We start from the raw sequence: 27,265 nt of genomic DNA, 5'->3' as shown, positions 1-27,265 counted from the left end.
TCCAACCCCCTGCCCTGGGCAGGGACACCTCCCACCAGACCAGGCTGCTCCAAGCCCCGTCCAACCTGGCCTTGAACCCCTCCAAGGATGGGGCAGCCACAGCTTCTCTGGGCAACCTGGGCCAGGGGCTCACCACCCTCACAGCAAAGAATTTCTGCCTCAGATCTCATCTCAATCTCCCCTCTTTCAGCTTAAAACCATTCCCCTTTGTCCTATGGCTCCCCTCCCTGATCCAGAGTCCCTCCCCAGCTTTCCTGGAGCCCCTTTAGGGACTGGAAGGGGCTGGAAGGTCTCCCCGGAGCCTTCTCTTCTCCAGGCTGAACCCCCCCCAGCTCTCTCAGCCTGTCCTCACAGCAGAGGGGCTCCAGCCCTATGATAACCTTCACGGCCTCTTCTAGACCCACTCCAACAGGTCCATGTCCAGAGCTGGACGCGGTACTCCAGTGGAGTCTTAGGAGAGCACAGCAGAGGGGCAGAATCCACCCCCTTGCCCTGCTGGCCACGCTGCTGGGGATGCAGCCCGGGCTGTGGGGGGGGGGGGTTCTGGTCTGCGAGTGAACATTGTTGGCTCACGTTGAGCTTCTCATCAGCCAACACCTCCAGAATGCATTAAGCTCCATTTAGATCTCCAGCTCTGGCTTTGTCACTGCCTTTTCATCCTCTGCCCCAAGTCCCAGGATGCTATGTTGCTTCCTCTGAAGTTTGAATCACTGTCAGGAAATGAAGTGCTCCTAGGTCCTGCCCTCATTCCTTTGCCCTTACTCTGTCTCCTGCCTTAGGATTAACTTTATTTTGCTTCTGAATGAACTTGTTCCCCCTTCCTCTTCTGGCCATCTCCCTCCACCAGGAGCTACTGGGCGGTTTCTTGGCAGGGTTCATCTCCTTGTTTGCTCCTTCTGTCTCCACTGACTGCGTCCTTTGAGGAGCGCTTCAGCTGTCCTGCACAAAAATGGCCTTTTTGGGGTGAACCTGCCAGTCGTCACTGTCCGGAGTGATTTGCCTCCTCCTGAGGGGGCAGCATTTTACACTGTGTGTTTGAAGTGAAGCCTACAGATAATTTTAATATTCAGGAGGATTGTATTTGTTACCTGAGGCCACTTAAACAGGCACAGGAGCAAACGTTGTTAGTCAAAGCTGCTGCCTAGCTAGGGGAGGATCAGATCTTCATTGAGATGCCTCCTTTTGCACGCTGGTGGATGCTGTTTTCCGGCACACTTCATTTGTGTGAGTGTTGGAGATGGTAGGCTTCTTCGGGCAGCAGTCTTGGATGAAATCCTACACTGGTGTCTCTGAGATGACATTATTTACTTTAGTTTCACCCATTCCATCATCTTTCCCTAGATGTTTTCACATTAAGTACATCTTGTACTGAAAAAGAAACGCTGCTGAAGGAGATCTGCTTCAACTCCTGGCAAGTGACGATGAGACAAAAGCTCTTAGATGTGTTAATCTAAACAGCCATAGTATCCCTGTCCCAAAAAGGACCGTTTCCTTGGCAGATACTGAATCTGCCTTTTTCAAAGGAGAGGGGAGTTTCTGGAAATGAATTCGTTGCGGGAAAAGCCAGTAAGAGAAACTGTGTAATTTTGTCCTCAAAGCAACTTCGAGCATATTACGGTTTTAACATTGCACACTCCCTTCTGCCCACGCTGACATTGGCAGGGTGCGTTTTCAGCAGCAGAAGAAAAACTGGGATCCCCAAATCGAGTATCTCCAACAGAAACTGCCTTTCTCTTGGTTCCAACAGACAGAAACATTGTTTAAACCAGACTTTTTTTGGCATTTACTGGCATTACTAAGAAAGAGTTGGCAAGGAAAGCTGGCAGGAGGAGATGAGTTGGATGAGCTTTAAAGATTTTTATTTTTTTTCTATAAAATGAATATCCAGAAGCTGTGTAAATGTATTTTTTTCAGTTTAAAAAAGTATATAGAAAGACAACATATACACATTTTTTTGACTGAAATAGCATCTCAGCTGGCCGTGCCCTCCAAATTCTTTTCCCTCAATTAAAAAGATGGGGGCGAGGGGGGGGAGTGGGGAGAGAAAAGACAAAACAAAAAAACACCTCAGGAAATCCCTAGAATGTTTATTCGGGAACAGACCAGCCTGTTACAGTCATTAGCTTGCAAAGGTATTTCTGTTATAGTCAGAGGGCAAAGTGAATTTTAACCTTTTATTGCCAAGAGATGTCATGTTTGTTAGTGAAGTAGCTACTGAGATACACCGAGGCATGTAAATCACTGTGAAAAAGTGAGCGGCATATGTAACAAAAACAAACCAAACCCCAAAAGTACACCCTGCAGAGAAAAATGAAAATCAATTTAAATGCCTGTAATTAAACCTAAAGTCCTGTATTTCATACTTTATTGTGTTTCTATTTATTACTTTGGCATTTCTGCTTGTAAAAGGCTTCAATTGCAACAAAAAGATATTTCAAAATATTGCTCTCCTTTTTTTTCGTTGCAAGTTTAGTGCAGAATTCCTTACTGCCGCGGTATGTTGATCATAAAGGAAAAAAGGGAATAGGGCTGGACTAGTTTAAACAGGGATCTGTGGGAGCCCTCCGACCAAAGCGGTTGTTTCCCAGGATCCCCATAGGAGGGGATGAGGAAAGGAAAATGCTACTCTGTGGAGACCAAGCATCAAGAGCCTGGGAAGACTGCAAGAGGGCAAATTTAAGATATGGATAGAAACAGTTGGTTTGTTGGTTTTTGGGGTTTTTTTTAAGATCGAGACCTAAATTGTTTGCTTTGTACAGTCAGACATCTCCCCTTTTGTTGTCTTGCCCTTTTCCATCTATAAAATGGGAATAAAGTTTAATCCAAGCCATGGGACACCAATTTGATTTTGGTAATGGCCTTTTTCAGATTAAAAGTGTTATTTGTATTCGCACAACTTTTAGGGAGCAAGGGTTTGCTGTTCTGGGGGAAAGGGGGATGTCTTGCACGTGTGGATAAATCACGCGTGTGTTGTCAGAACAAGGGACCAAATATTTTCACGATTTTAGTACTCAAAGAATCAAAGAGGAGGAGTGTTTGCGATGCTGCGTACAAGGATTTTCACTGTTACAATCTTGGAGGCCATTTAAGACCAGCTTGTAAGTACCACGAAGAACAATAATTGAGATTTTTATAGTGTATGATGAGCCATGTGAATCAGTCCAAGTTCAGCACAATCACCTGTCTTTGAGGAAGATTAACATTGACATGAAAACACTTGATTTTTAAGGAACGTTTTGAGAAATAATATTTTAGTGTATTATGTATTTTTCTTCCGCGCGCACATTTTTACTGCTCTCATATATGCAGTTTAATCATCAAGCATCAATTTATTTTTAAGATTGAATTTATTAGGTTTAACACACTTCCCTACATCTTCTATTAACTAATTTAAAAAGAAATTCCTATGTGCGGAATTGAAATCAACTCTAATTTCCGCCCTCGCAGCATTAGTATTTAGCAATTTCTCCCAATCTGTGTGTTTGGGATGGAGGGAATGACAGCTAGATTTGAAGCATTTCTTTAAAAGAGATTCCTGAGGCCTTCGCACCGCATTGCTGAATTTACTGGTAGGTGTATCTGTATTCAGATCAATATCGTAGATATATCAATATCTATATTGCTATCTATATCTAGACATACATACAGATACTCTCTTTCCAACCTTGTCTCAGGATTCAGCTTTTAAATCATGGTTTGAAAAGTTTTGCAACAGCGTGCGAGGGGGAAGATGGTTGAGTAAGGTTACAGCAAGACTGTGTGTTGAAATCAAATCATAAAATCAAGTAGTTGAGAGGAAAGTTATATACCATTGAGCGAAATTCCTGTCAATGTTTCTGCTTTGCTAGGACACGTTCTTGGGAAGGAATTACATTTAGAAGCAGGGAGCTTATCAGTGTGTCCTTATAACACGCTTGCCAATGTCATGGACTTCATATATGGAGACAGAGTTGTTCTAATTTTAGGACTAGGCAGTGGGGGGAAAAAAAATAGCATAATGTAAAAGAAATAAAAGCAGCATTCAGCCATTGAAAGTGTGGATATTATCTGTGTCATCACGAAAGAACTTAAAAATTGCAACAGGATCAGCAGCTACAGATATTTTAGTTGATGTATTTGAAGTAAGTGTCTTGTGGGGCTCCCCCGTTACGGTGTATTCGAGCTGAACAATGTTTCCTACAACTCTAATAATTTTGGGCAGGTAACAAAGGGAGATTGAGGTTTTTTGTGGGTTTTTTTGTTTGTTTTTGGTTTTTTTGTTTTTTTTGTTTTTTTTTTTTTTGCACAGAAACATCAAGAAATTCTTCACAGCCTTCATTACTAAACAATTTAGACAAAGAGCCCAGTCTCTGCTTGAAGTCTTCAAAAGCAATGCTGGTTTGTTTTTCCAGCAAAATCTTTATCTTTCTCAGGGAAAGTCAAATCGATATATCACCGGTAAAACACAAAGCTCTGTCTCGCCGAGGTATATTACTTAAGCTGAATGTGAATTCTTACATTAGCCATCACAAACAAGCCAAGTGATTTGGAAATACCGCGATAGGCTTTGTTTTTTCAGCAGCCACCATACCAATTTATGTTTTCGCATTCTATATTTTTATATTATATGCGTATATTTTCTTGTCATAGCAGTAGCAGTTTCAAAAGTTCCTCAAGAACTGTCTGGCGCCTGACAGTCTACCGTGAGCTAGTGAGAAATTTATTCAGCGTAAAATAAAGTCATGTGGCAATTTATTGCTGTCTTTACCTATCCCACAAAAATCATTCCCCTGCATCTCTCGGAATGTGCAAATTCGCTTCTTCGATTTTAGGGAGCTGTATCTTGTCTGTTGATGCAATGTCACCGTCACAGCCTGGGTACGTGGAAAGGAAATAACTTGTCCCATGTATTTAGCCTAAGGTAAAGTTTGTATGTGCAAGGTATTCTTGTCTGTGAATTCCGATTTGCGGACTAAAATTTGTTTGAGTTGTTTGGAGGGGCAGTTGCTATATCTTCTTTATCAAATGTTTCATGAAATTTAGGTCTCTTTAAAAAGAGCGTCTCTATGTAAAAGCAAGTAACTGTTGTCTGAGGGAATAATGCGGCATCCCCCAGCTCAGGCAGTTCAGAGTCGGTTGCTCGAGTCCCTCTGGGGACGAGGACACACGTGGCATCTTTGCTCTTCCTAATTCTTTGTCTAAATGTAACCAATTTACTCAGTCCTCAAATGTTATTTTCTTGTGCACCTCGACGAATTGTCCGTCTGAGTTCCTCTCTGAAACGTCTTCAGTTTTCTGATGGGAAAGACTTCTCATTTCAGCTTTGTGATAAGGCTCTTTTCCCTCCTCCTCTCAGGAAATCAGCTCAGTAGGGGGAACCCCTGCAGAGCCCTTCTCCATTTATATGTTGATGAGCCTGGATGAAAACTTCCAAAAAGACTATATATGCTTTTAAACCTGCCAGGAGACTCTGGCTTGCTCTTGTGCTTCAAAGCCCTGCTCTAAACATACTGTATTTGCTGGCACTTTGCGATACAGCATAGTGGTACCTGTATCAGGCAAACACTTGCTATTTATAGAGACACTAATGAACCTTTCCAGAAGCCTTCCTCTTCACGTTCTGCTAACTTGTGTGACTCGGGAGGACAAAAACCAGAAGTCTGGTGTGATGTGTCATGTTTTAACAGGCAGGTTCATACACTCACATTACAGAATCACAGAGTGGTTCGGGTTGGAAGGGACCTTAAAGATCATCTAGTTGTTGAATTTCGTACTTTCATTTAAATATGCAACACGGTGCAGCATTAAAACTTTTTTTTTTTTTTTTTAAGGGCTATAAAGCAGTGGTAACTCAGTAGTTTAGGTGCATACCTCAGTGAAACATTGGGCTTCTTGCTTTCTGGAGAAAAAAACCAACCAAACAAACAAAAACCCCAAAAAACAAAAACAAGGAGTGTGGAATGGCTCAAGAACAACAGTGGGGTCCAAACCTGTTTGTTAGTCAATTAGTGGTTAATAATCTATGGAGTACTCATGAGCGTAGGTGGGAGGCTGTGGATCCGAGGCACTGAATCTCACAGGAGATTGCAGCCCTGGAGACTGTACGCGTTTCATATTAGATCCTCGTTGAATAATTACCAGGAAGGAGGACAGCCGTTAAAATAAATGAGACAGGGGTCACGTGGGGAGAAGACAGGAAGGAGTGCAGGGGATGGCTGGAGGTCTGAAACCATGGCCCACGGTGAGGACCAAAGAACTGAGATTGTCAGTCTAGAGAGGAAGAGGCTGGGCAGGAACATGATAAATCGTCCAGTATGTAAAAGGCTGCGGGAAAGTACGAGGGAGTAATTAGTTTCTGTGTCACTGTTAGATGTGCTCCCTGTCTAGCAGGGACAAGAAGAATGGCCTTACAAAGCAGCAAGTAAGAGCTCAGTAATGAAGATAATGAGAAAAGAATGTATTTACATGCATATAGCCAGGAAGGGAAGCTTTGAAGTCTCTCAGAGTGCACTTGATTTTCAGAAAAGCCAGAGAAACAGCTGCTAATGAGAGAGATATCGTTGATCCTGACATGGGGCAGGAAGCTCTGAGGTCCCGTAAGCCACGTCGTCTATGATTTGATGTGCAGACCATTCTTTCTCCTTTATCAAAACCTGCTTTGCAAATTTTTGCCATCTCTACATTTCAAGAACAAGATTTGGATATTTCTGGGTTTTTAAGTACCTAAAACTTCACAGGGAACACTTCCGTTTCTTGCCTAGGATGAAGACACTGTTGCCCCATAGCTTTTCTTTCTCTTCTAATGATTATTTTTACACAACGTAGAACCAGACTCTAAATAATACATAGACAACTAAAACATCAACTATAATCATGTCTCAACTGGATGAAGAGAAAATGCTCTAGCAAAAGTTGAGCCTTTTTTTGTTCTTTTAAATTTTATTATTAATTCAAGGATGGACAGTGAAATCACAGAGGTGGATCAGGATGCCATGGAGCTGGGATGTTTATGACCCAAAGAGGTTTGGTTTAGGGAGGAAGTAGTTACGGCTCTGGCAGAACTTGTTAAATGTTGCGTTGTGCTACAGAGTTCCCCTGGACAAATCAATTAGCTTCTCCGCGCTGCAGTTGCCGATCTGTAAATGGAGATAGTGGCACATCTCTGCCTCACAGGTGCTCGGTTGCAGCAGCGATGGAGGCTCTTACGGACATACAAGATAGTTTTAGAAAACAGTAGTAGACAGCCTGAGGAAATCCTTTCTTCGAGGAATCTTGGAGCTTCAAGAAAGAGATGTAAAAGCCATTCTGTTGAGACAGATTATGAAAAAATACAGTGTCCACGTGAACTGTTGACTGTGTCCTGTAGTAGCACTTTCCTTATTGCCTCTTTCCAAAGTATGTGCTATAAAATATTGTAAACAAAAATTGCATGGGGAGATTAAACTTTTGAAAGATGGGTGAAGTCTCTTTTGTATATCTTCCTGGATTTTATGGAAAACTTGTTACATAGAAATAATCAGGCTTCACCTGAATTGAAGAGGCCCTTCAATGGCTTTCTGGGAGCATAGTGCCATGAACAATGTTGGGTGGCAGCAGCAGACTCGTATCTGTCATCTGTTACTCTGAGAAGCATCAAAGCTTCAAACGATTTTTCAGGAAGGGGGAAGGGAGGAGAGGATTTAACTGCAGTGCATCATAAATAGACCAAATCCTGAGATGACAATTTCAACTGTTTACAATAAGCATGAAGTAATTCAAAACACGTTCTGGGACGTTCGGGTTGTAAAGCCCTTGTAGATCATATGGGCTGTGTTGCTGAGCTGTCTTAGTTTTAATTAGCAGTGAACAGAGACATGGTGATGGGCTTGGGTGGGGTTTTTTTTTGTTTTGTGTGTGTGTTGTTTTTTTTTTTTTTTTTTTGAAGGATCATCTGAATTGAATGAAAATACTCGCTCCAGAGCTGGTTGTGAGTCTTTTTTTTCCTTTCAGTATCTTTTCTGCAGTTTCGTGTTAGTAGCTATGGAGGAAGTAGACGGGATGCAGAGCGCGGCGTGGTTGGGGCAGATAATGCTGTGGTTGGCCTTTTGTTAGAAATTTTCAGGTGTTCAACAGATTTTTTCTCTCAGTGCTCTTCAGTAATATATCTCTTTTGTGGTTACCAACTCTTCCCAGTGCTAAGCTGGAAAATGTGATTTTTCTGTTTTCATTTTATCTTTTTTCTTTTTCTTTTTTTTTTTTTTTTGTACAAAGGACAGTTGGTTTGTAGTTCTAGGTCTAGAAGGAAAGCTCCTCTGTGTCTAAAAGTGAGAATTTTCCCCCAGAAGACAATAAATCTCCAAAGCTGATGGAAATTCAGCAGCATATGGCACACAATTCGTCTAGTGCAAATACCGAAATACTCCGTGTATCATAGCCCATCCCTGGGGAAACGGTTGTATTTAAATTTCCGTTGGGGTTCAATCCTGGGGGAAAAAATATCTCTGAAACTGAAATAAGAGAATTTGAGAGTATCACTAACATTTCAATCAGTGCGTTGTCAGAGCTTTACGGCGTTTGCTCAGGCAAAACCGCATCAAATAAGACTTGTCTCAGACAATCTTTATTATTCTCTCTTACCTGTGCTAATTCGCTGGCTTCTGGTATTGGGGAAGGCAGGCAAAATAGATCAGGGCTCATACAAATAATGGAGTGACAAGAAGAGGGGGAAACGTTGTAAATACATGCTTGAATGATATATTAACATAAAGGCAGCTGAAAGCTGTCCAGAAAGGCAGACACACCACCCTCGCCCATGACGGGATGCTCCGGTAGCCTGGGTTTTGCCCAGGCAGATCCTGGACAGAGGTCCAGTTACGCAAAGAACAATGAAAATAGAGTTTGCTGTGTGTAACTCCACTTGCTCCTCATCTTTTAACTGCACGAACAACTGCTGCTTTCTTCCCGAATTTCAAAGCTGCTGTCAGGTCTATTTTCCAGCAGTCCCTATGGGTATTTGACTCCGGCATCCACTGGCTGACCTGAAAAATATCGTTGCTCGTTCTGTTTTGCTGCATTGGTCCATGAGACTGGTTGGGTAATTGAAACATTTTACGAGCCTTCCGTGGAATTTTCATTTTTCTGTTTTCTAAGCCCGTGCAGTCAGTTCAGCAAAGAAATGGGAATATTTTTGTTCATTTACACTGGACGGTAGAGCAGCTGAAGGTGACAGCGGACTTTATACTTTTATCACACGTTGCAAATGCCTTTGAGATGTTTCTTTCTTTGTTATCTCAAAATACTGTGCTATATTGATTTTTGCTTTTTCTCTGAGGGCCTGAAAATTTCAGCACTAACCCTGAAGCCAACTGAAATAATTGATTATCTGTTTTTACCTCCTCTTCAGTTATTTACCTCATGCCCTTCAATGGAGAAAGGGTGTTCTATTTCTAGATGATTTAGTGTAAAGCAGATCTTTGCTGAGCTTTAATATCAATTTATATAACCTTGATACAGGGGTTATTTTTTAGACCCACAACTTTATCTAATATGTCATGGGAGAGCTTGTTCTAGAAATACCATGTTATAGCTTATTCTTATTGAACCTACGAGTAATAAATGAAACTGATTTTCTGTAAGCGCAGTTAGCAATTGAAAATACTTAAGCAAATGATCTACAGAAGGAATTATACGCATATTGGCCTTTTATAATCTAGTTAGATATCTTTTAAAATGTATTGTATAATTAATAGATACATTTTGTGTGCGGTTTTGTGTGTATATATTAATGGTAATGGCATTCTCATCTGTGTTTTGTCTTTGCCCTTTGTGGCAAGAAATATGCTGGTCATTAATACTTTAAATCTCTGGGTATCATTCAGAATAAAACGTATGTTTTTTGTTCTAGGGAGTACTTTCTTAGATAAGTTTTCTGAGCTTTCCACACTACTTTGTGTCATTTATTTTCTATGAAAATGTAGAGGTATAGATGTGGTATCTGTAAGTAAAGCCTCTTTCTAATTAAGCCGAAAAATGCGAGGTGCTGCCCACAGGTTTGCAGTATCGTTTGCTTTACTAGGAAATCGTCAGATCCTTCTTTCTGTTAGGGCACATTCCAGGATATAAAAATGATTCATGTGTCTTAGAAGTGCAGCTTTGGAAAGTTTGTCAAGTTATCTTGAGTAGCCCAAGACTGGGGTGAAATCTCCCCTTCCATTAGTTTAAAAAATATTAATATTATATCTGTCTTTGTATAACTCATTCGTCACCTTCAAAAGATCATCAGAGACAAATTACAGTTTGAAGGAGTGGAAATTAGATACCAGCTCCTCACTCCTGGTTTGCATTCTGGTATTTGTGATGCAAAAGGGAACTTGAATCCAGAAGCACATCTGTGATTGCAATAACAAATTAGCGAAGAAGATTTAATCTGAGCCACATAATATGAAAAGATGTTTAGGCAGGACGAAGTCTGAGCTCAGAGATCTTGGCACAGACGTGGTGCGGTGGAGCAGTGTGATTGGAGGGGAGCGGGAGGAATCTGAAAGTGAAGAACGGCATGTGAATTAAGCCAAGTAATTAAGTGATTTAAGCATTAATCTAGCCAACCCTCCGAGTTCATTCAGAGAAGCAAAACATATATCATCGCTTCTCTGGGGATTGTTGCATTGTCAAGGATTCCGTATAGCCAGGACATTTCGACCTACCCTTTACTTGCATTAAAAAAATTCTTAAATTTCTCATTGTCTGAAACTGATTGTATCTTTTTGCCTTTCAGTAAGTTTCATTTAGTTGCAATTACTCTGGCTTCAAAATCTTGAAATCAAGTGAATTAATGAAAATGGAAAATCAGAACTCTTTCCTAATTAAGAACTGAGCTTTTCAAGGAATATGAAAGGATCTAATTTAGAGAAAGATGTTTGGAGAGCATGAAATGTGGCTTGAAGGAGATACATGTGCATTTAATATAACTTACTGAGCCCAGCCAGATTTGTATTGACGGGAGACAAAAAGCATCTGAAATCCTCTTTCAGTGATAGAATAATTTATGGGCTTTCTTGAAGCATTCTGAGTTGACTTTCAGTTCAGTGAAATGGGTGGCCATCTCAGTTTGCTTCTCGATGGACACAGTTACTACTGAATTTTGCATTCCTTTTTTCTGTGTTAGCTAGCTGAACCATGGAATTATTGGGAGGGGGTTGTGGGTTTTCGGTTTTGTTCTTCGGCGGCTTTGTAGCTCTTCTGTATGGATGTGGAGAAGCCTCCATCCTGGAAATGTCGCAGTTGCAGGAGGCTCAGAGGATGCAGGTGACCCTGAAGGGACATAAGGAGTGGGCAGGCGGCTCAGATGGTGTCTATAATGGGCACAGTTCAGAACAGACTTAATTTGCTATTGACTCTGAAACCCAGTTCTCTTGGTCTGTCTCTTCCCCGGCATACACAAACACGTTGTGCCTGCTCTCCCCACGTGTAATACATGGTGCTCATCGCCTTGTGCCCTCCTCAGCGTGCCGGCCAACTCCCACTGCGGAGAACGTTTTCAGATACTATCTGGAGGACGTGTCACTTCTTATCGTTGGGAACTGAGAAGTAATTATCATCATAATTCTTATCCCCCACAGTGCACAGCACGTTGCGGGTTCCCCACAAATCTGTGCTGCAGTAATTACGTGCACAGAAGGAGAGAAGAGGGAGAGAAGAGGTGTTTCTAAAGAGGTTTGCTGTTCAGCTCCGGCTCTGTTAAAACACAGTGGATGTGTGGGTGGTAAAATGTTGAGCTATTAGGTGGGAATACTCACAGAAATTACAGCAGGAGAAAGGGAGCAAGGTGCATAAAATATCCTGACAGTGGGTAGCTACTCAGACTTGGACGCCGTCCATGCTTGACCTTGATTTTTTGAGTACGTTGGAAGAATATGATGTTGTAATCAAACTTCTAGTAGAAGGAGGTCACGGTCCCCAGTTTCCTTACAAAGAGGAGGAATTTTACTTTTAAAGCTACGCGTGGTTTTAAACCCAAATGGGATCTACTAAATCTAGATGGCATAGTCCTCAAAGAAGTTCACGTACGTTTTAAACTGGCAAATATCAACAGCTGTTCATTCACATTATAATTACCCCAATTGCAAAGGACCGTCTGCAACAAGTCCTGTTCAATAACTAAGGCTACCCAGACCCACTGCAATTGGCAGCTTCCGAGCTGCCAGCTCTATTAAGTTTTGTTTTGTAACACTTTGCTACAGAACAGACATGTTTGTTTTCTTTGCAGCAGCCTTCCACAAAGCATTGTTTAAGCAGCACATAATGTATTCCAACAACGAGGTACTTTTTGCTCCCATCTGTTTGATAGCAAAATGAACAGTTGTGACTCGTACGTACAGTGTAAATACTGTGTAATGACTATGGGTTTACTTTGAGCAAATTCCAGGTTATTTCATTCCTGTGCCAGGTTTTAGTCTGCTTTTGAGTCAGGGAAAAATTTCTGATGTTGGGCCTGAACTTTTCAGGTGTTAAGCATCCCTCTAACAGAGTGACCCGTCATCATCCAGAGGTAATGGCAGCAAAAGGCTGCCATGAGCAGACCCGACAGTGCAGCAGGTATCGGGAGGATGAGCTGCCACGTGCTTCTCGGACTTCCAAGGCTGTGTGGTGTCTAGGCACCTTTCCTGAATAGCAGGTCACGCAGACACTCCCCCAGAGACTTAAAAGGGCTGTGGTATTTCTATTTTTAACCTTTTGGGGCAACACAATAAGGAAAAACAATCATAGAATCATAGAATCGCTGAGGTTGGAAGGGACCTTTAAGATCATCAAGTCCAACCTTTAACCTACCCCCAATGTAGGGGAGGTTTTAATTTTTAACCAGTCTTCAAGTCTCTCCAACAAGAGACTCTTCCCTCAGACTCTTCAACAAGTCTTTTTTTTTTTTTTTTTTTTTTTTTTTTACTATTAAAAAGACCTTTATATTTGCAGGTCTTTCAAAAAAGCTAAAATGTGCATCGCTGCAATCGACCTCCTGTCCAACCTCTTCGGCAAGGTCACGGTGTGTCAGAGGAAGGGCAGGGTTTTTCCAGCCAGATTAGGGAGCGGGTTGTGATAGCAAACAACACACCCCTCCATCAAACTCGGATTAAAAAGCACTACTGCTCTTGACCTGCTTCCAAGCTGAGGACCTACCAGTTGTACAGATGGTGTGGGTAGAAAGTCCTGTGCTCCGTGAAGTTGGGTCAGTACCTGAATGACAAAATTTGGTGGCCTTAGGTAGCTTTGTGGAGATAGTCCTTCAAAGAGATGGCAGGCAGCACCTTAAGTGGGGGGCTGTTTGGGGTACCTCGCAATAAATCATAGAATAGTTTGGGTTGGAAGGGACCTTTACGGATTGTCTAATCCAACCCCCCTGCCATGAGCAGGGACATCTTCAACAGATCAGGTTGCTCATAGCCCCGTCCACCCTGGTCTTGAGCGTTTCCAGGGATGGGGCATCTCCCACCTCTCTGGGCAACCTGGGCCAGTGTTTCACCACCTTCAGCATAAAAAAATTTCTTCCTTATGTCTAGTCTGAATCTACCCTCTTTTAGTTTAAAACCATTACCCCTTGTCCTGTCTCTACAGGCCCTGTTAAATGACAGCTGGCTAAAAGCATACATATTTTTTTATTATTTTTATTACTTGTTCTTAATGCAAAATTGAGTTCACAGTTTGGTGCAGTCATTTCCATTCAGTCGAAACCATATGTTGTTTCATTTTCCTTTCTTCCTTCCTTTGTGATTCGGGAATCTAACGAATCGCCCGCTCCCAGATGCGGAGCAGGCTCCTTGCAGGTCATCAGGCACGCAGAGAAGTGTAATAAATACACACCGAATGTTGGTTTGTGTTGGTTTGCATCCATCCTGCTCCAAAGATACAGGAAGGGCTTCAATACCTCGCATTGGCTGGTTTGTGTTACAGCACGCATCCTTCTCCCAAACCACATCCTGACGCGGAGGATAGCCGAGCTCGCTCCCCATCGGCTCTTTCAAAGCGTTGGCAACACCACTCCCCTTTTTCATAATTCACTAGCGTTTGTTCTCCCAACTTGTTTTTAGGAATCTTTGAAAGATTTTTCTTTCAAAGTTTGTCCTGAAAAAGGAGTATTGATTTTGACCTATTTTTAACCAGTATCGTTCAGCAGATAATTGGATAGCTGCTTTAAAAACCAGGGCTGCCCTATTTGCTCTGCTCAGATTTAGTTAGAAAGATAGAAAGAACACATTTTACTTTTCTTTTTTTTTTTTAATGTATAAAGTTGTGAATTTTCTGCTAAACCCAGTTTAGCTGGCCAAATGTTCATAGATATGTTTTAGTGCAACTTCAGTGCCTGATAATGAAAATGTGGCGGAAACGTTGAATTCAGCTTTTGTACCTGACTTTTTACTGGCACCAAACAAATTCACAGCATAACAACTCAGCCTTCGAAGATGCAGATTTCTTTAAAACATCAAACTAGTTATTTTGGATTTGCTCCTGAAATATTTGATCCAAATATTTTGAACATGTTTTAGCAAGGTTATTCTTTGATTTTAAAAAAAAAAAAAAAAAAAAAAAGTAAATCAGGAATACCTCACAAAAAGGATGTAGCTAAATTGTAAGCATGCTTTCCTCTTCCCAGAGTAGTCATTAGCTTTGTATTTCTGCATGGAAACCAGGAAACTGTGTGCTAGAGCTGTGTAGTTTTATTGATTTTGGTCTGGCACAATTAACTTCTCAGTTTCCTCTTTCTGGAGTGTTATTTGCTTGAATTTTTAACTCTGGATAGGGATCTTGGGACACCAACAGTGAGCAAGGAACTGTTAATTTCAATAGCCCTTTACAGGGTTTCGTAGGAGCTTCAGCAGATGTTGCCCAATAACCTGGTGGCCGGTGGCTGGGACTGCCAGTGCTATAGAGGCAGTGCACCTAAACTTTTATTTTTTTTTTACGTTTTAATGGAAAATCTTTTTTAGCTTATGAAGTCTGCTGAATTCGGGTCATTCTCAAGGTTGTCCTGTTGCTCCTGTTTCACGTGTGTCACATGAGCTCCATGGTGGGGTTTTCTATTCCTGTAAGGAAGCCAGGGAAGGGGCAGAAGAGCTGCTCCCTTTAGGACCCCGTCCCTGCTTTAGGACCTCAGGTGCGATGGTTTCTGCTGTGTCTTGTGGTGGGCAGCAGTATAGGACATGGGAAAAGAAGGAGGTGGAAAAGCCTGGCTACCTCCAAACAGCAGGTTCATTAGCTATAGAAGGAGGTAAGAAAAAAGGAAAGAGAACAGGAAAAAAAAAAATTAAATTAGAAATTATGCCTTCCACATGGAAGAATCTTGGACCTATTGGTACAGTCATCAAGAAAGAGAAAAGAATGATCGTCCTGTTTTCAAAGAACCACTTTATTTTAAAGTTGGGAACAAACTTGGAAGTTCTTTTGGTTTCCTACGTTATTGGAGTGGCTCAGCCAATTTGTTAAGGGGCCGTGATTCTTTGCTGGGCCATTAGAAAAAAACCAAACCAAACCAAAAAAAACACAGCAAAACACTCTGTTCTCTTTGTTGCTACTCATTACATACGGCCACAGGGATACATGCTTGTCATTTGACAGTAAGGAAAGCACAGCTGAATTCACTGCCCTCAGGAACCTGCAAAACAATATGAATTAAATGTTTATACTTTTCATGTCCGCATGAAATATCGCTTGGTTTTGGAGGTGTTTGCAAGAAACATAGCCTCTTGTGTTCGCTTCTAAACTAAAGCCAAAAGAAAAGGATGAAATTGATTTAAACGCAATGCATGCAATTTATGGTATTCGTTGCTGTTTCTAATGATCTTAAATGTATATACTTTGTAGACAGCTTGCATTTGTTGGATTGAATTCCAGTTATCATGGTAAGATTCCCCAGGTGGCTTTATTTCTTATAGATTTCCCAGCTTTTCCCTCTTTGTGTATTACAGATAGTAGAGGAATAATATCAGCCCAGACATCTGACACCTGTAAACATACCTTTTAGCTTGTGAAGGCGCCAACACAGAACATCAGTGTGTGAGAAGGGGAAAAAAAGGTATTTTCATATAGATAGCAGAAAATGGCATAGAACGTGTCCCTACTGGAAATAATGTACTCTTTCCTCAGTTATGCAATTTCTAATTCCTGATGTTAACTCTTCAGATACGAGAAAAAGCATCTAGATTTGTGTGGAATGTAACTATCTGATACATCTCAAAAATCCTTCATTCCCAGAGCTACGCTTAAGAGATAGCATAAACTTATGACCCTCACTTTTTTGTGCTGGGATTTCTGTTTCCAGGAGCGTAGAGGAGAAAGTAAATAGAGTCTTATCCTTAGAGTAAACTTTGGTGCTTTTTTGCACAGTTTTAAGACTCTGGATTAAAAAATGCTCCCAAACTATCCCCTGTTAGACTACTTTGACTGTCACATCATCGAGTCTGGTTTGACGTGTGTTAAAGCTGGTGGAAACCAGGTAACCAAAAGGCGACAGTCCTCGTTGGCTGTCTTTGGCCACTTGTGAGTAGGTAATTTCTGCGTGAACGAGCTATGTATTTATTTTCATTCTAAATGCATGCTGAAGTTTCAGAAACATATTCTAGTTTCTTCACGTTACGGAGATGTCTCTTCGCTATTCCTCTCACTCTTTTCATAAACAGACCCTGATTTGCTTCTGCATCCAGCTGCCTTGTATAACACTGCATTAAGCTACCACCCACAACCATATATATATCAGAGCTAGGCTGGCTTTGCGCTAGCTGGTCAAAATAAATGACACTCGTCTCTTGCATCTCAATGTTCTTTATGCATCCTATGGGAAAATTGCGCTTTGTTGCTGTGGTTTGGTACAGCGATGACAAGCTTTGCGCAAGGCTGGAGCGGCTTCCAGAATCTCTTCTCCTGGGCTTGTCACTGATGATGTGATTTCTCTTACTTCAAACTGAAGCCCAGGCACCTAATTATTAAATTTGACAGTCTATGAGGTTTCGATGTGTTTCTACTTTTGCCCTGTTTTTATTTTTGCTACGTTCTTATTTTTGCTCCATGTTGAATGCCCGGAGCCTTATTGCCTGCAACTATTTGCAATCTTATTGCAAGTAAGTTCTAAGTTCTCCTTAAAATTCTTTTTTTCCTTACCATCTTGCCAATTCTGACCCATTTCAGACGAGGAGTGTCCCACCAGTGACCCGTCAGGACAGTTCATGCAAACTGTGGCCTGGCCTGTGACTGGCACTTCGTGGGTGTAGGTCGACTTGACCACACGTATAAATTTGACTCTGTTGCAGGGTTGGCTTTTGCGAAGTTAATACCAGCTCTAGAGGAACTGGAAACCACTTTCTTGGATTAAATGAACTTGACTATCTCAGCCTACTATGTTAGGATGTAATTTAAAACTTTGAAACCAGAGAAGCGAAATCATCCCTTTTGGTTCTATTTCTTGTGCTGATGTCTATTCTCAAATCCTGCATTTGGACATCTGACGCGGCTAAAAATGCGTTTCTCTTTCCAGATGAATTAATGCTGCTGTTTTGAGTTTATTTACACTCTTTCCCTTGTCTATAGATATTTCCTCTTACTTCTGTCATGTAATTGCTAGAATATTGTTTTTATTTAAAGTTGTAAATGCTGGTCTAACTCATGTATCATAATCCAATAAAATCCTTTATCTTTTATAGAGAGGAAGCTGCAAAAATATATGCATTAGAACTGTCCACTTCATCAGTTTTCTTTCTCTTCAAATGTAATAAGAAATGACTTGAGGTATTCTGTCCCTATCTCAACAGTCAGTATCAAGGGAAAGGCTCCCAGCACCGCAGTGCGATCACAGTGCGTGCCAACTCCACAGCCCAGAGGAAGAGATGATCCAGCAATGATTCAGACTTTTTCCTAGATCACGGTGTAGAAAAATATGCTCAGTGACAACTACTTTGTATTCAAAATCCAGAATGGGCATGCAATCACAGCGAACAAATCTACTCCAAATGGACAGCTACTAGTATTTCAGGCATAAAAAATATTTGGGTTTTTTTTTTTTTTTAGGTTATCACATCATTATTATTAGGAAGTAGTCCTTGAAAGTATGAGGAGTTCAAAATCTGCTATTGCGACTCTGTCTTGGTATTTGCGGTGATGTGATAAAACATGAGCAATTAAAGGAAAAAAAGTGTTACTGCTATTTTTGAGCCCCTGTTCTTATAATGCCTTGGTGCCTTCACCAAGGTGTCTTCTTGCTCACCTCTGCGCTTAGGGAGCAAGCCTTTAAAACAGTTTACATGCTAAGTAGACGAAGACAGGAGGATGAAAACTATTGCCATGCCCATTTTGGAGCGGGAAGTTGGAGGAAAGAGGTAGAAAAGCTGAATGAAGCGTAGGAGGAGTTGAGATGTAACAGGTTGGCTCAACCGGAGGGTTTTGCTGTTTCCCCCAGTGGAACACGGGTGTCCCAGCCAAGACACAAGTCCATGGTAGAGCTGGGCTCCCAACACCATCTCCAGGTTCACAGGGGAAGCCCTTAGTCCCCAAACCATCCTTTCTTTTCCCTTTCTATATGCAGATCTGGAGATCAATATGATTTAAAAGGGAAAAAATTAATAGTACCTAAAAAACATGTACTAGTTAAACTAGTTTTACTGGCGCATAGTGATTTTAATTCCATTGGAAGAAAACAAGAAATCTTCTCTGACTCAGAAATAAGCTACTGACTCACCAACTTCCAGTTGTTCAAGTAGTGCTTTATTCATTATTTTTTTATGCGGTTTATCAGAGAGAATTCTTCCTTGGCCTTACCTTATTGTTTCAGTAACTTCCTTCAGAATATTAAATTTCACTAATGCCAATTCAACCCGACATCCATCAGCAAGCAAACAAGCACGGAGCAAATTAATGGGGGAGATGATACTTTCCCTTTTCTGCTGGTACAATTTGATGTAGATTTTGAAAGAAAATCCTCTAAGTAAGAGGGAAAAGTTACGGAGAGTACTACTTTAACCGTCCTGAAGTCAGTTCTGCCTCTTAGGATATCAGGGAACAGTTTGTGTGCATTGATGAAATCTTCTCTTGTGCCACAAAAAAACATTGCCCAAAAGAACACAGCGAATTGTAGTTCAAGAGTAGAAAGAACTAGAAAACGTAAGTCTGTAGAGAAAAGAAGGTAGAACCATACAAAATTATTTATTATGGTTTAAATCATGCTACTCTCATAAGGTTCACTGTGCTTTCATATTTTATAATTTTAAAGGGATCAATGTGGGAATAAGTTGTGGTATCGGCATGGAAATTATTTTTTCTGGCTCTTAAGAAAGGCTTCTAACGAGTGGTTCTGCAGTGTTCTGAGCAGAAGTATATATGCCCTCACAACATGCTTTTTCAATTATTCTAAACAGAAAATATAAAACAGCAATCTAATATCTGTATTTATAGTAATTCCCATTTCATCTTGCAACTCAGTTTCAAAAATATTGATTGTAAGGGAAGAGTATTATGGTGCTTCATGAGATTCAAAATGAGCTTTTAAGGTCTTGTAGAAAACTGTGCAAATACTTTAGGGGAGACTCCAGCAATGCTGCAAAAAAGGTAAAGTAAAAGATCCGAGTTCATTTCACAAGTGTATACATTTTAAAAAGGGGATGAAAAAACCCCACAAAACTAAACTGCCCTTTCTGAATGATTCCCCCCCTCCGTTAGAAATGTATCATTTCAAGTGCCTGTGTGTTTCCAATCTCCATACCACCTGAGCAGTGTTTAATTTTTACTGTATTTATGCTTATGGCTGCCAGTCAGAATAAGAAAAAGTGTAGTTTCATCTCTTCCCAGATGGCAAACAGGGAAATGAGCCATTTGTTCGAAAGAAAAGTCTGTGGTAAAGCAAGAACCTGAACCTGGGTCTCATGCAAAGCACTCCAGCTTCCAAACGGGGGACGTTATTGTGCTCGATAATAAGAAGTTTCAGCTCTAGGAATTGTCTGAGAGATGTTTTCGTCTCGTAGCAGTCGCTTTGATTCCGCAGCTGCTTTTTTAACTTTACAACTTACTAACATCAATTGACTGTCAAATAACTACCACTGTGAACTCATGAATAAACATAGTTATCATTTACATATTAACGGAGGGCCTTTAGCTGAAAAGAATCCATTTGTGCTACTGCAATATCTTAATTATTTACTGTGTTATATTGTAATTAATTGTATTTCACTCTCGCAAAACTCTATAGTATGTATATCTTACGGGGTTTGGAACCGATGCACTAATATTAAAGTGGTAATCAATGCTGCTTCTAAATATTCATGCCAATAAATGGTTCCCATGTGTTTGCTGGGTGCCACGGATAGTCTGAAGCATTTATTTAGCATTCTAGTGGGACCCAGTTTCTGCGAAGTTCCCGTAGATGCAGAATTTCAATATTGTTGCTGTTTTGCATGGGGAGAGGGAAAACAAGTTTGAATTTGCACGAGCAGTGGGGCAGGACGCTTAGAAGAAAGCAATGGTATCTCCGTCAATCTGGGCTTAATAACGTCTGAGAGCTCTGGGGAGCTGTCAGCTATTTTTTATTATAATAAAATTACAGTTTTGTTTAGTCTACGCCAGCCTCCTCATAATTTCACTTTTTAATAAACATCTACAATTTTCCAAATCACTTAAAAATCCTTACGTTTCAGGGGCGGGGTGCTCTGACTGCCACGCAGCCGGGGCTCCGTCGAGGCACCGCTGTAACAATCACAAATTCAGACCTATTTCCCAATAAATCAATTAAATACTACAACCCTAAAATTATCCTGCTTCAGTACTGCAACTGGCTGGCATAAACCTTCAGAAAAGCAGACTGAACGTGCAGAGGAACAACTGATTTGTTGAGCTACTGTCGGGATTTCAAACCAAGGGAATACTGTCTCGCAAGCCAGTAAGTTTGTTTAATGAAATGTAAGTTAAGTGTAAACAGTCTTAAAATACATGGGAGTTCAGTCTTTTGGATTAAGAGTAAGCAGCATATTGTAAACTGCGTTTTCCCATTTGAAGTGCGGTTTCAAGAGCCGATATAGGTGCTCTGCCCCTTTCTGCAAACGAGCGTTGGAGCCTCCGCTCCCCCCTGGCTCCGAGGGCGGATGGGCCACCAGGTCCTTCTGATGCTCTTTCATGGCTTCCAAAAAAACCTGGTGGATTTACCTTCGGATGCTTGAGATGGGAAAGAACTTGTTTTATAATCAGGAGAACGGCAAGACAAGGATTGCATGCAGTCGCGATGGTGCTGAAAATGCAATCCAGATGTCTCCATGCGGGAGTGCAGTTGGGATTTCCGTGTGCTCTGCCGTTGATGTCTTGTTTAGAAAATTCTCTTAAACGCTTGTATACGTACAAATACTTTGTCTGTGGTTCTCACAGAGATGCTTGATGATAATACTGTTGACCGTATTTCTAATTGCTCCGACACCAATTCTTTTCATTTAAGCAAAAACTTAATTATTCCTTATGAAAAGTTTAAAATACATATTAAAATATTGAGCTGTTTATAGGGAAGAAAAATACTTCAGCATGACTGTACTTTATGTTTAGTTTCCGTGATGGTCTTGGATCATGTGTGCTGTTCTACGTGTGAATATTTAGCATGCTCTGCCTTAAGGGAAATAGCATTTCTGTTAGAGCCAGTCAGTGATCACAGCACTTACAGGTCTGCTCTTAAGGCAGGAGGTAGCAGCTTTGAACATGTTTATCTTCAACTAAAAATGGTCACGTGAAGCCCAAACCTACTTACCTGTACCTCACTTTAAAAAAAAAAAAAAAGTATAGCAAGATTGAGCATTAATGAGAGATTATATTAGTGTTTAATGTAATTATGCTATTATATGGGGAAGAAAAAGAGAAAATTCAAAACTTTGTCAGATGTCTCCTGGAACTGATGTCTACTGCATCGCTATGCTTATCTTCCCAGGCAAGATCCACTTTGATCTACGAGGTTGCCGGTGATGCGACTGCTTAAGGGCGCACCATGGTGTCTAGAGGACCTGTGCTGCCTCGCTGCGGTTGTTCGCACTGAGCTGTGGCTAAACAGCTGGGACACCACGAACACTTCTTTTGGTAGCTCCTCCCAAGTAGGGCCTGGTGCTATGATGCCACGTGTGTGTCCAGCTCCCTGGAAGAGGGGGGTGCAGGATGATGGGCTCTGAGTTTGGATTCAGCCAACTCTGTTTTCCTTTTTCAGAGTCACCCAGCGCTGCTGCAGTTTGTAATACAAGCTGAAAGTAAACATCTAGTCATCAATCTGGAGAGGAATGAGTAAGTACCCTTATTGCATGTTCACTTTATATCAGAGGTTTTCAGAGAAGGGTTATAATTTTAAAATTGATGGTTTAAAAGTAACCTGTGGCCAAGTTTGCTACTGGTCCCTTACAGAACAGGGCCCTAACGAGAGTTTTGTTCCAATTTGGAGTCTGTGTATTTGCACACTGATTATACAGCGAGAATCTCTATGGTCGTCTGCATTTATGTGGGACTGAAGATGGACATGTTGCCTCTCAGTGTGTTCTTTTTATTTGATCATTATTTTTATTTGATTTGGGCTTGTCCTTTCCTGTGGCAAGCCCTGTTATTTACAGTAATGTGGAAAATCCTACAGTCTTCGGAACATTTTTGGAGGACACATCCCTCCTAATGCTGCCTGCATCCATGATTGCCTCCGTGCAGTGGCTGTCGGCATCTGCTCAGGGAAGATGAGTCAAGCATTTGGGCTTAACTCCTGCTGGACTTTTAAAGGGGAGTTTGCTGGCAAGGGATGTTTGTGCTGTTCACGAGGCCTGTGACCAAACCTGAGCTTGAGCCCTTGTTTGTGGGCTGTAAATATTGCATCTTCTTCCACGTGCTCTTGAGAACTCCTGCTCATGTCCATAAGCTTTCAGAGAGGGCTACCAGGGGCTGCTGTAGAGATGGTCCCATCAGCAGAAACCCAAGAGAGTTTTTACAAAGGGGTGCAGAACCATACAGAAGTGAAGTCCTCCTCTGGAAGTACATGACAAGTGCAACCAAAGTCATCGAAGTCTTAGTCTACCTTCTCAACTGTTCAATTGCTTTTCCTCTAAGAGCATCTCAAGTATATATTGTAGGAATCCAGATCAGGACAGCTACGTGCTGCTTGTCAAAGGAAAACCAAAGATCATGCTCAACCTAGGGAAAACTTTTTATAAATGTTAGCAAGCATCTATGTGTTCTGTAGGTTTCCCTGCTGTGAAATAAAAGCAGCAGAAATATTTTTTTTTACTGTAATAGAGAGGCCGTGGACTTAAGCGGTGCCGCTTTGTGTTAAGAGGAAGGAATGTGCGTGTGAAAGCAAATGTCCAAGGGAGGCCGGGTACATGCTGCCTCGGGCTGGTGATGGACAACTTCAATGGAAAAACGACGGGGCACCTCTTTATTCCTCTGCAGTAAAACAACACAAAACGCTTTGTTTTCCCCCTGTCATTTGGATGAACCCTAACATTACCCAGCTGTGATAAAATCCAGCTCACTTTATTATTCAACATCGGGCCCAAATCTTTCTTTACATTATTTTTAATGCTTCTTAGTTGTTCATTTCCTATCCTAGAAGGGTATGTTGATCCCCCATACATAGGTTGCTCTGCTTCAGTAACTAGAGGAGGATTTAATTCCTTTAGTAAATAGGCATTTAACTTTATATTCTCTTAATCTTTGTCAAAGGGTGTGCCTTCCTCCAGGAATGGGAAGTATGCAGCAATTGAGGAAACTATTTACATTCCATGTCAGCGATTAAAAGAACATAAAACTGCTAATACAGGCCTCACTGAACGTACCAAACTCTCTTGTACCTGTAATATTTTACAGATTTAGAGATTTAGAGATTTGTAAGATGCAATATCCACCTCTTTTAGAAGCAGGACATGAAAGTACTGTAAATTAACTCTGTGACCATCTGTCTTGACTAATCAGATTGGGAGATGTTGAGATCTGCTACTTAAGAAATGTAGTATTTATCAATGATTATTTTTTAGCTTACCTATCTCTATGGTGGGGTGTCCACCAGAAGATCTGCATTCTAGAAGAGTTGTGTATGGTGTGAACAACATGAGGTTCCTCATCTTAGCAGGAGCTTCTAGGTAGCATTGTGAAATGGTACAATTAGCCTTGCCTGTGGTTGGCATTTGTAGGATACGAGGCAGTTCATAGATCCCAAACCACGCAAAAAGTTGGTCATGGTTTTGCAAATCATTTCTCCCTTTTCGTCGAGTGTTACTGACTTTGATTTTCAGAAGAAATAATGGTCTGGGTGGCGCAAGCCTGTGCAGAAGTTGCTCCGGTGGGTGTGTGCGTAGGTCTGTTTGTTACCTGTTTCTGTAAATAGCACGGTCTGCACGACTGGGCAGTCTCGAGGCCTCTGGGCTTGTCTGTGGAAAGCGGTGGTTGCATTTCTTCTGCCTGCAATGACAGTGTTGGGCATGTTGTCACTGGCATGGAAAGGCAAGTGGCAGCAGAGGAGGTGAGACAGTTGGGGCATGAAGCAAGGGTGTCCTACAGCTTCATGGAGTGAAAAATTACGCCCAGGAGAGAAACAAGAGAATGCATTTCTGCAGAGCAGAGAATGGGGAATAACAGCTGGTGGCAGTGGGACAGACTGGACCCAAGGTAGATTACGGACTCCAGAGGTGTGAGAAGGTCATCACATAGAATCACAGAATGGCAGGGGTTGGAAGGGACCTCTGGAGATCATCCAGTCCAACCCCCTGCCAGAGCAGGGTCACCCAGAGCAGGTGGCACAGGAACGTGTCCAGGCGGGTTTGGAATGTCTCCAGAGACGGAGACTCCACCACCTCTCTGGGCAGCCTGTGCCAGGGCTCTGCCACCCTCAAAGGAAAGAAGTTCCTCCTCATGTTTAGATGGAACTTCATAGCTGGAGAAGGGAGCAATGTTTCCATGCTGTGGGTCCTGCCCTTGAGTCTCCAAGGCTGCAGAGAGGACCAGCAGATGCGCATACAGACCCCGTCTTCTCCAGCCTGCTCTGTCTTCCTGATGCTGGCATGAAACACGCGGCTCAAATATCTTGAAAGCATTGATGCTGAGCATTGGAGTAGCCATTAAATGAGCATGCTTTAGGGAGAAGTAGAGCGTTAAACACAAACATCTTTTCTTGAGTAATAAGTGGCAACACACATGAAGCTCTGATATGTGTGCTGTTACTTTTCTGTAGTTTCATGTAAAGCATGTTATTCCTTGGAGAATGGTGGGGGTGGAGGTGGATGGGACCCCTAAATTACATAATTTCTGCATTGGGTCATGCAAAAAAAAACTGGATGTGATTTTCCATGGTTAGTAGAAACAGCTGCTTTGAGTAGTCTTGACATTAAACTCCATTTATTGAAAACCTTAGAGATTTTCCAAACCTTGAGTTACATTTCAAAACATGATTCAGATGCATTAGGCAACCCCAAGTGGGGACTGATGTGTTAAACCATCTGTTATCTATGGAAATACTTAATGTCAGTTTGGTGTTTTCTGATATTTAGACTCAGCAAGATGTGTTCGTATGTACTGGGCAAGATACCGTGAGTTAGTTCTGGAAGAGTTACTGGTACCTGACTTCACAGCTTAGGGCTTAAAATCTTCTCTATGGTTTCCAGCTGTTGAGTTCACTTTTGTACATATTCATTAAATGCTTTAGTGATGAATTTCCAGGCACTGCACATTTGTAATTGCAAAAACAAAATTATTTGCCGTGAATTCAATTTGTCAATCGTAGCGAACCTGCGAGTGAGCTTATGTTGCGAGTACATTTCTTACGATGATTGAGTTGCAAAATACGATTGCGCTCTTGAGAACCTTAAGCTCTGTAGTACCTTAAATGTTTTAGAAACACTTGTCATATGGAGAGATTTCCAGAATCAGCAAATCATCGATCAGCTGCAAAACAAACCACCCTTCAGAGGGACTGGCTGTACTGGTGTGCCTTACATCAGTAAGACTGATGCACTTCTGGTGTGCAAGGGACAGTAATGTATGCCCAGAAATTCCTTTCAAGCTGATGGCAGCATGTGGGTCTTAGTACGATTGTGTAAATGAAACAAAACCCCTGTAAGATTAAATCTGAGTTGGAGGGTGGAACGGTATGTGACTACTGGCTGTTTTTCTGCAACTGGAAACATTTTACACCCTGTCAGAAATCGGGCTGTATACAGCAAAGTACTTAAGTGTTCTTTTAACTTTAAACATATGAGTAATCCAGGTAAGTCAGTGGAATTACTTATTTCCAAAATTAATTTCATGCTCAAATGATTTGCTGACAAAGGTCATAATTATGAATGTCAAAGAAATATAATTTTGAACAGATGTTAGAGTTTTTCAACTCCTGTATATACCTGAGTCTATGGCAGATGAAGATAGAAAGCTGAGATAAGTCAAGAGCATGTGAGGGCAAGTAAGGAGGTAGGGTGGCTTTGCCCTGAGGACATCGGCCTCGGCGGCATCTCCGGTGTGTCCTGGATGGTTTTCTTCTGGTGGGACCTCGTTGACCAGCTTTGCAGAGGAGCAGCGAGGGTGCAATCAGTGCAGTCGTGGCTGAGGGGCCATTGGCAGTGTCCAGGGAAACGTGGAAATGGCAGAGATTCTAGTGGCAGAGATTGTAGGTTGTCTGGTGGGACTCGATGATCTTAAGGGTCCTTTCCAACCATGAAGATTCTGTGATTCTGTGAAATGGAAAGAAAAAGCTCAAGTATTTTAGGGAAGCAGAGATGACTGTTCATTTCCCCATAACTTCATACCCTTTATCGTCAGGTTTATAACACAGCCTTTAACAAAGCAATATAAAAAAGGGAATATATGCGTTTAAGTTGCTGCCTTTTATTGCCTCAGTAAAAATTCTTTATATTTTATCAGGAGGCAAAATCCACCCCAGGCCATGGTATAAGTCCCAATCTTATCCTTTAAATCCCCTAGGATCCCAGAGATCTCCAGAAGTTCAGAGCATCTGTGACTGTCCCCCTTGCACGTATACCACTTCTACATGGAGACACAGTGGCAGGGATGTATTGGGATGTAATGGTCCGGTACTGGAGGTCACTTTGCAAGCTTAGCTCCAGGACAGAGGAGGTTCCAGCAGTATTCCCTCAGTCTGAAAAGCAGGCAACAGGCGACTTCATGCATAGTGCTAAGGTGACCTGTTCCAATGAGGCTTCAGTGTTCGGGGAATTTTTGTATTCTTTTTTGGTTAAAAAAAAAGTAGTTCTCGCTTCGCCTTCGCTTCACCTTCCCTTCTCTCTGACCTTTCTGAATAGGAGCGCTGATTGGTGTGCAAGTGACATTCTAG

General features: G+C 41.6%; 1 protein-coding gene across 1 annotated transcript in view; it reads left to right on the top strand.

Moving 5' to 3' along the window:
- ADAM12 (ADAM metallopeptidase domain 12) overlaps positions 1–27,265 on the top strand; it is a 189,906-nt gene that overhangs the window by 26,343 nt on the left and 136,298 nt on the right. Inside the window, exon 3 of the mRNA XM_054206751.1 lies at positions 22,160–22,233. Within this exon, the coding sequence (XP_054062726.1) occupies positions 22,160–22,233 (74 nt within the window). The remainder of the gene's footprint in view (positions 1–22,159; positions 22,234–27,265) is intronic.

Source organism: Rissa tridactyla, chromosome 6, assembly GCF_028500815.1.
Source record: "Rissa tridactyla isolate bRisTri1 chromosome 6, bRisTri1.patW.cur.20221130, whole genome shotgun sequence".
Taxonomy (NCBI): domain Eukaryota; kingdom Metazoa; phylum Chordata; class Aves; order Charadriiformes; family Laridae; genus Rissa; species Rissa tridactyla.
Note: the sequence above shows the minus strand (reverse complement) of the source record. Positions and strands in the feature narration are given on the sequence as shown.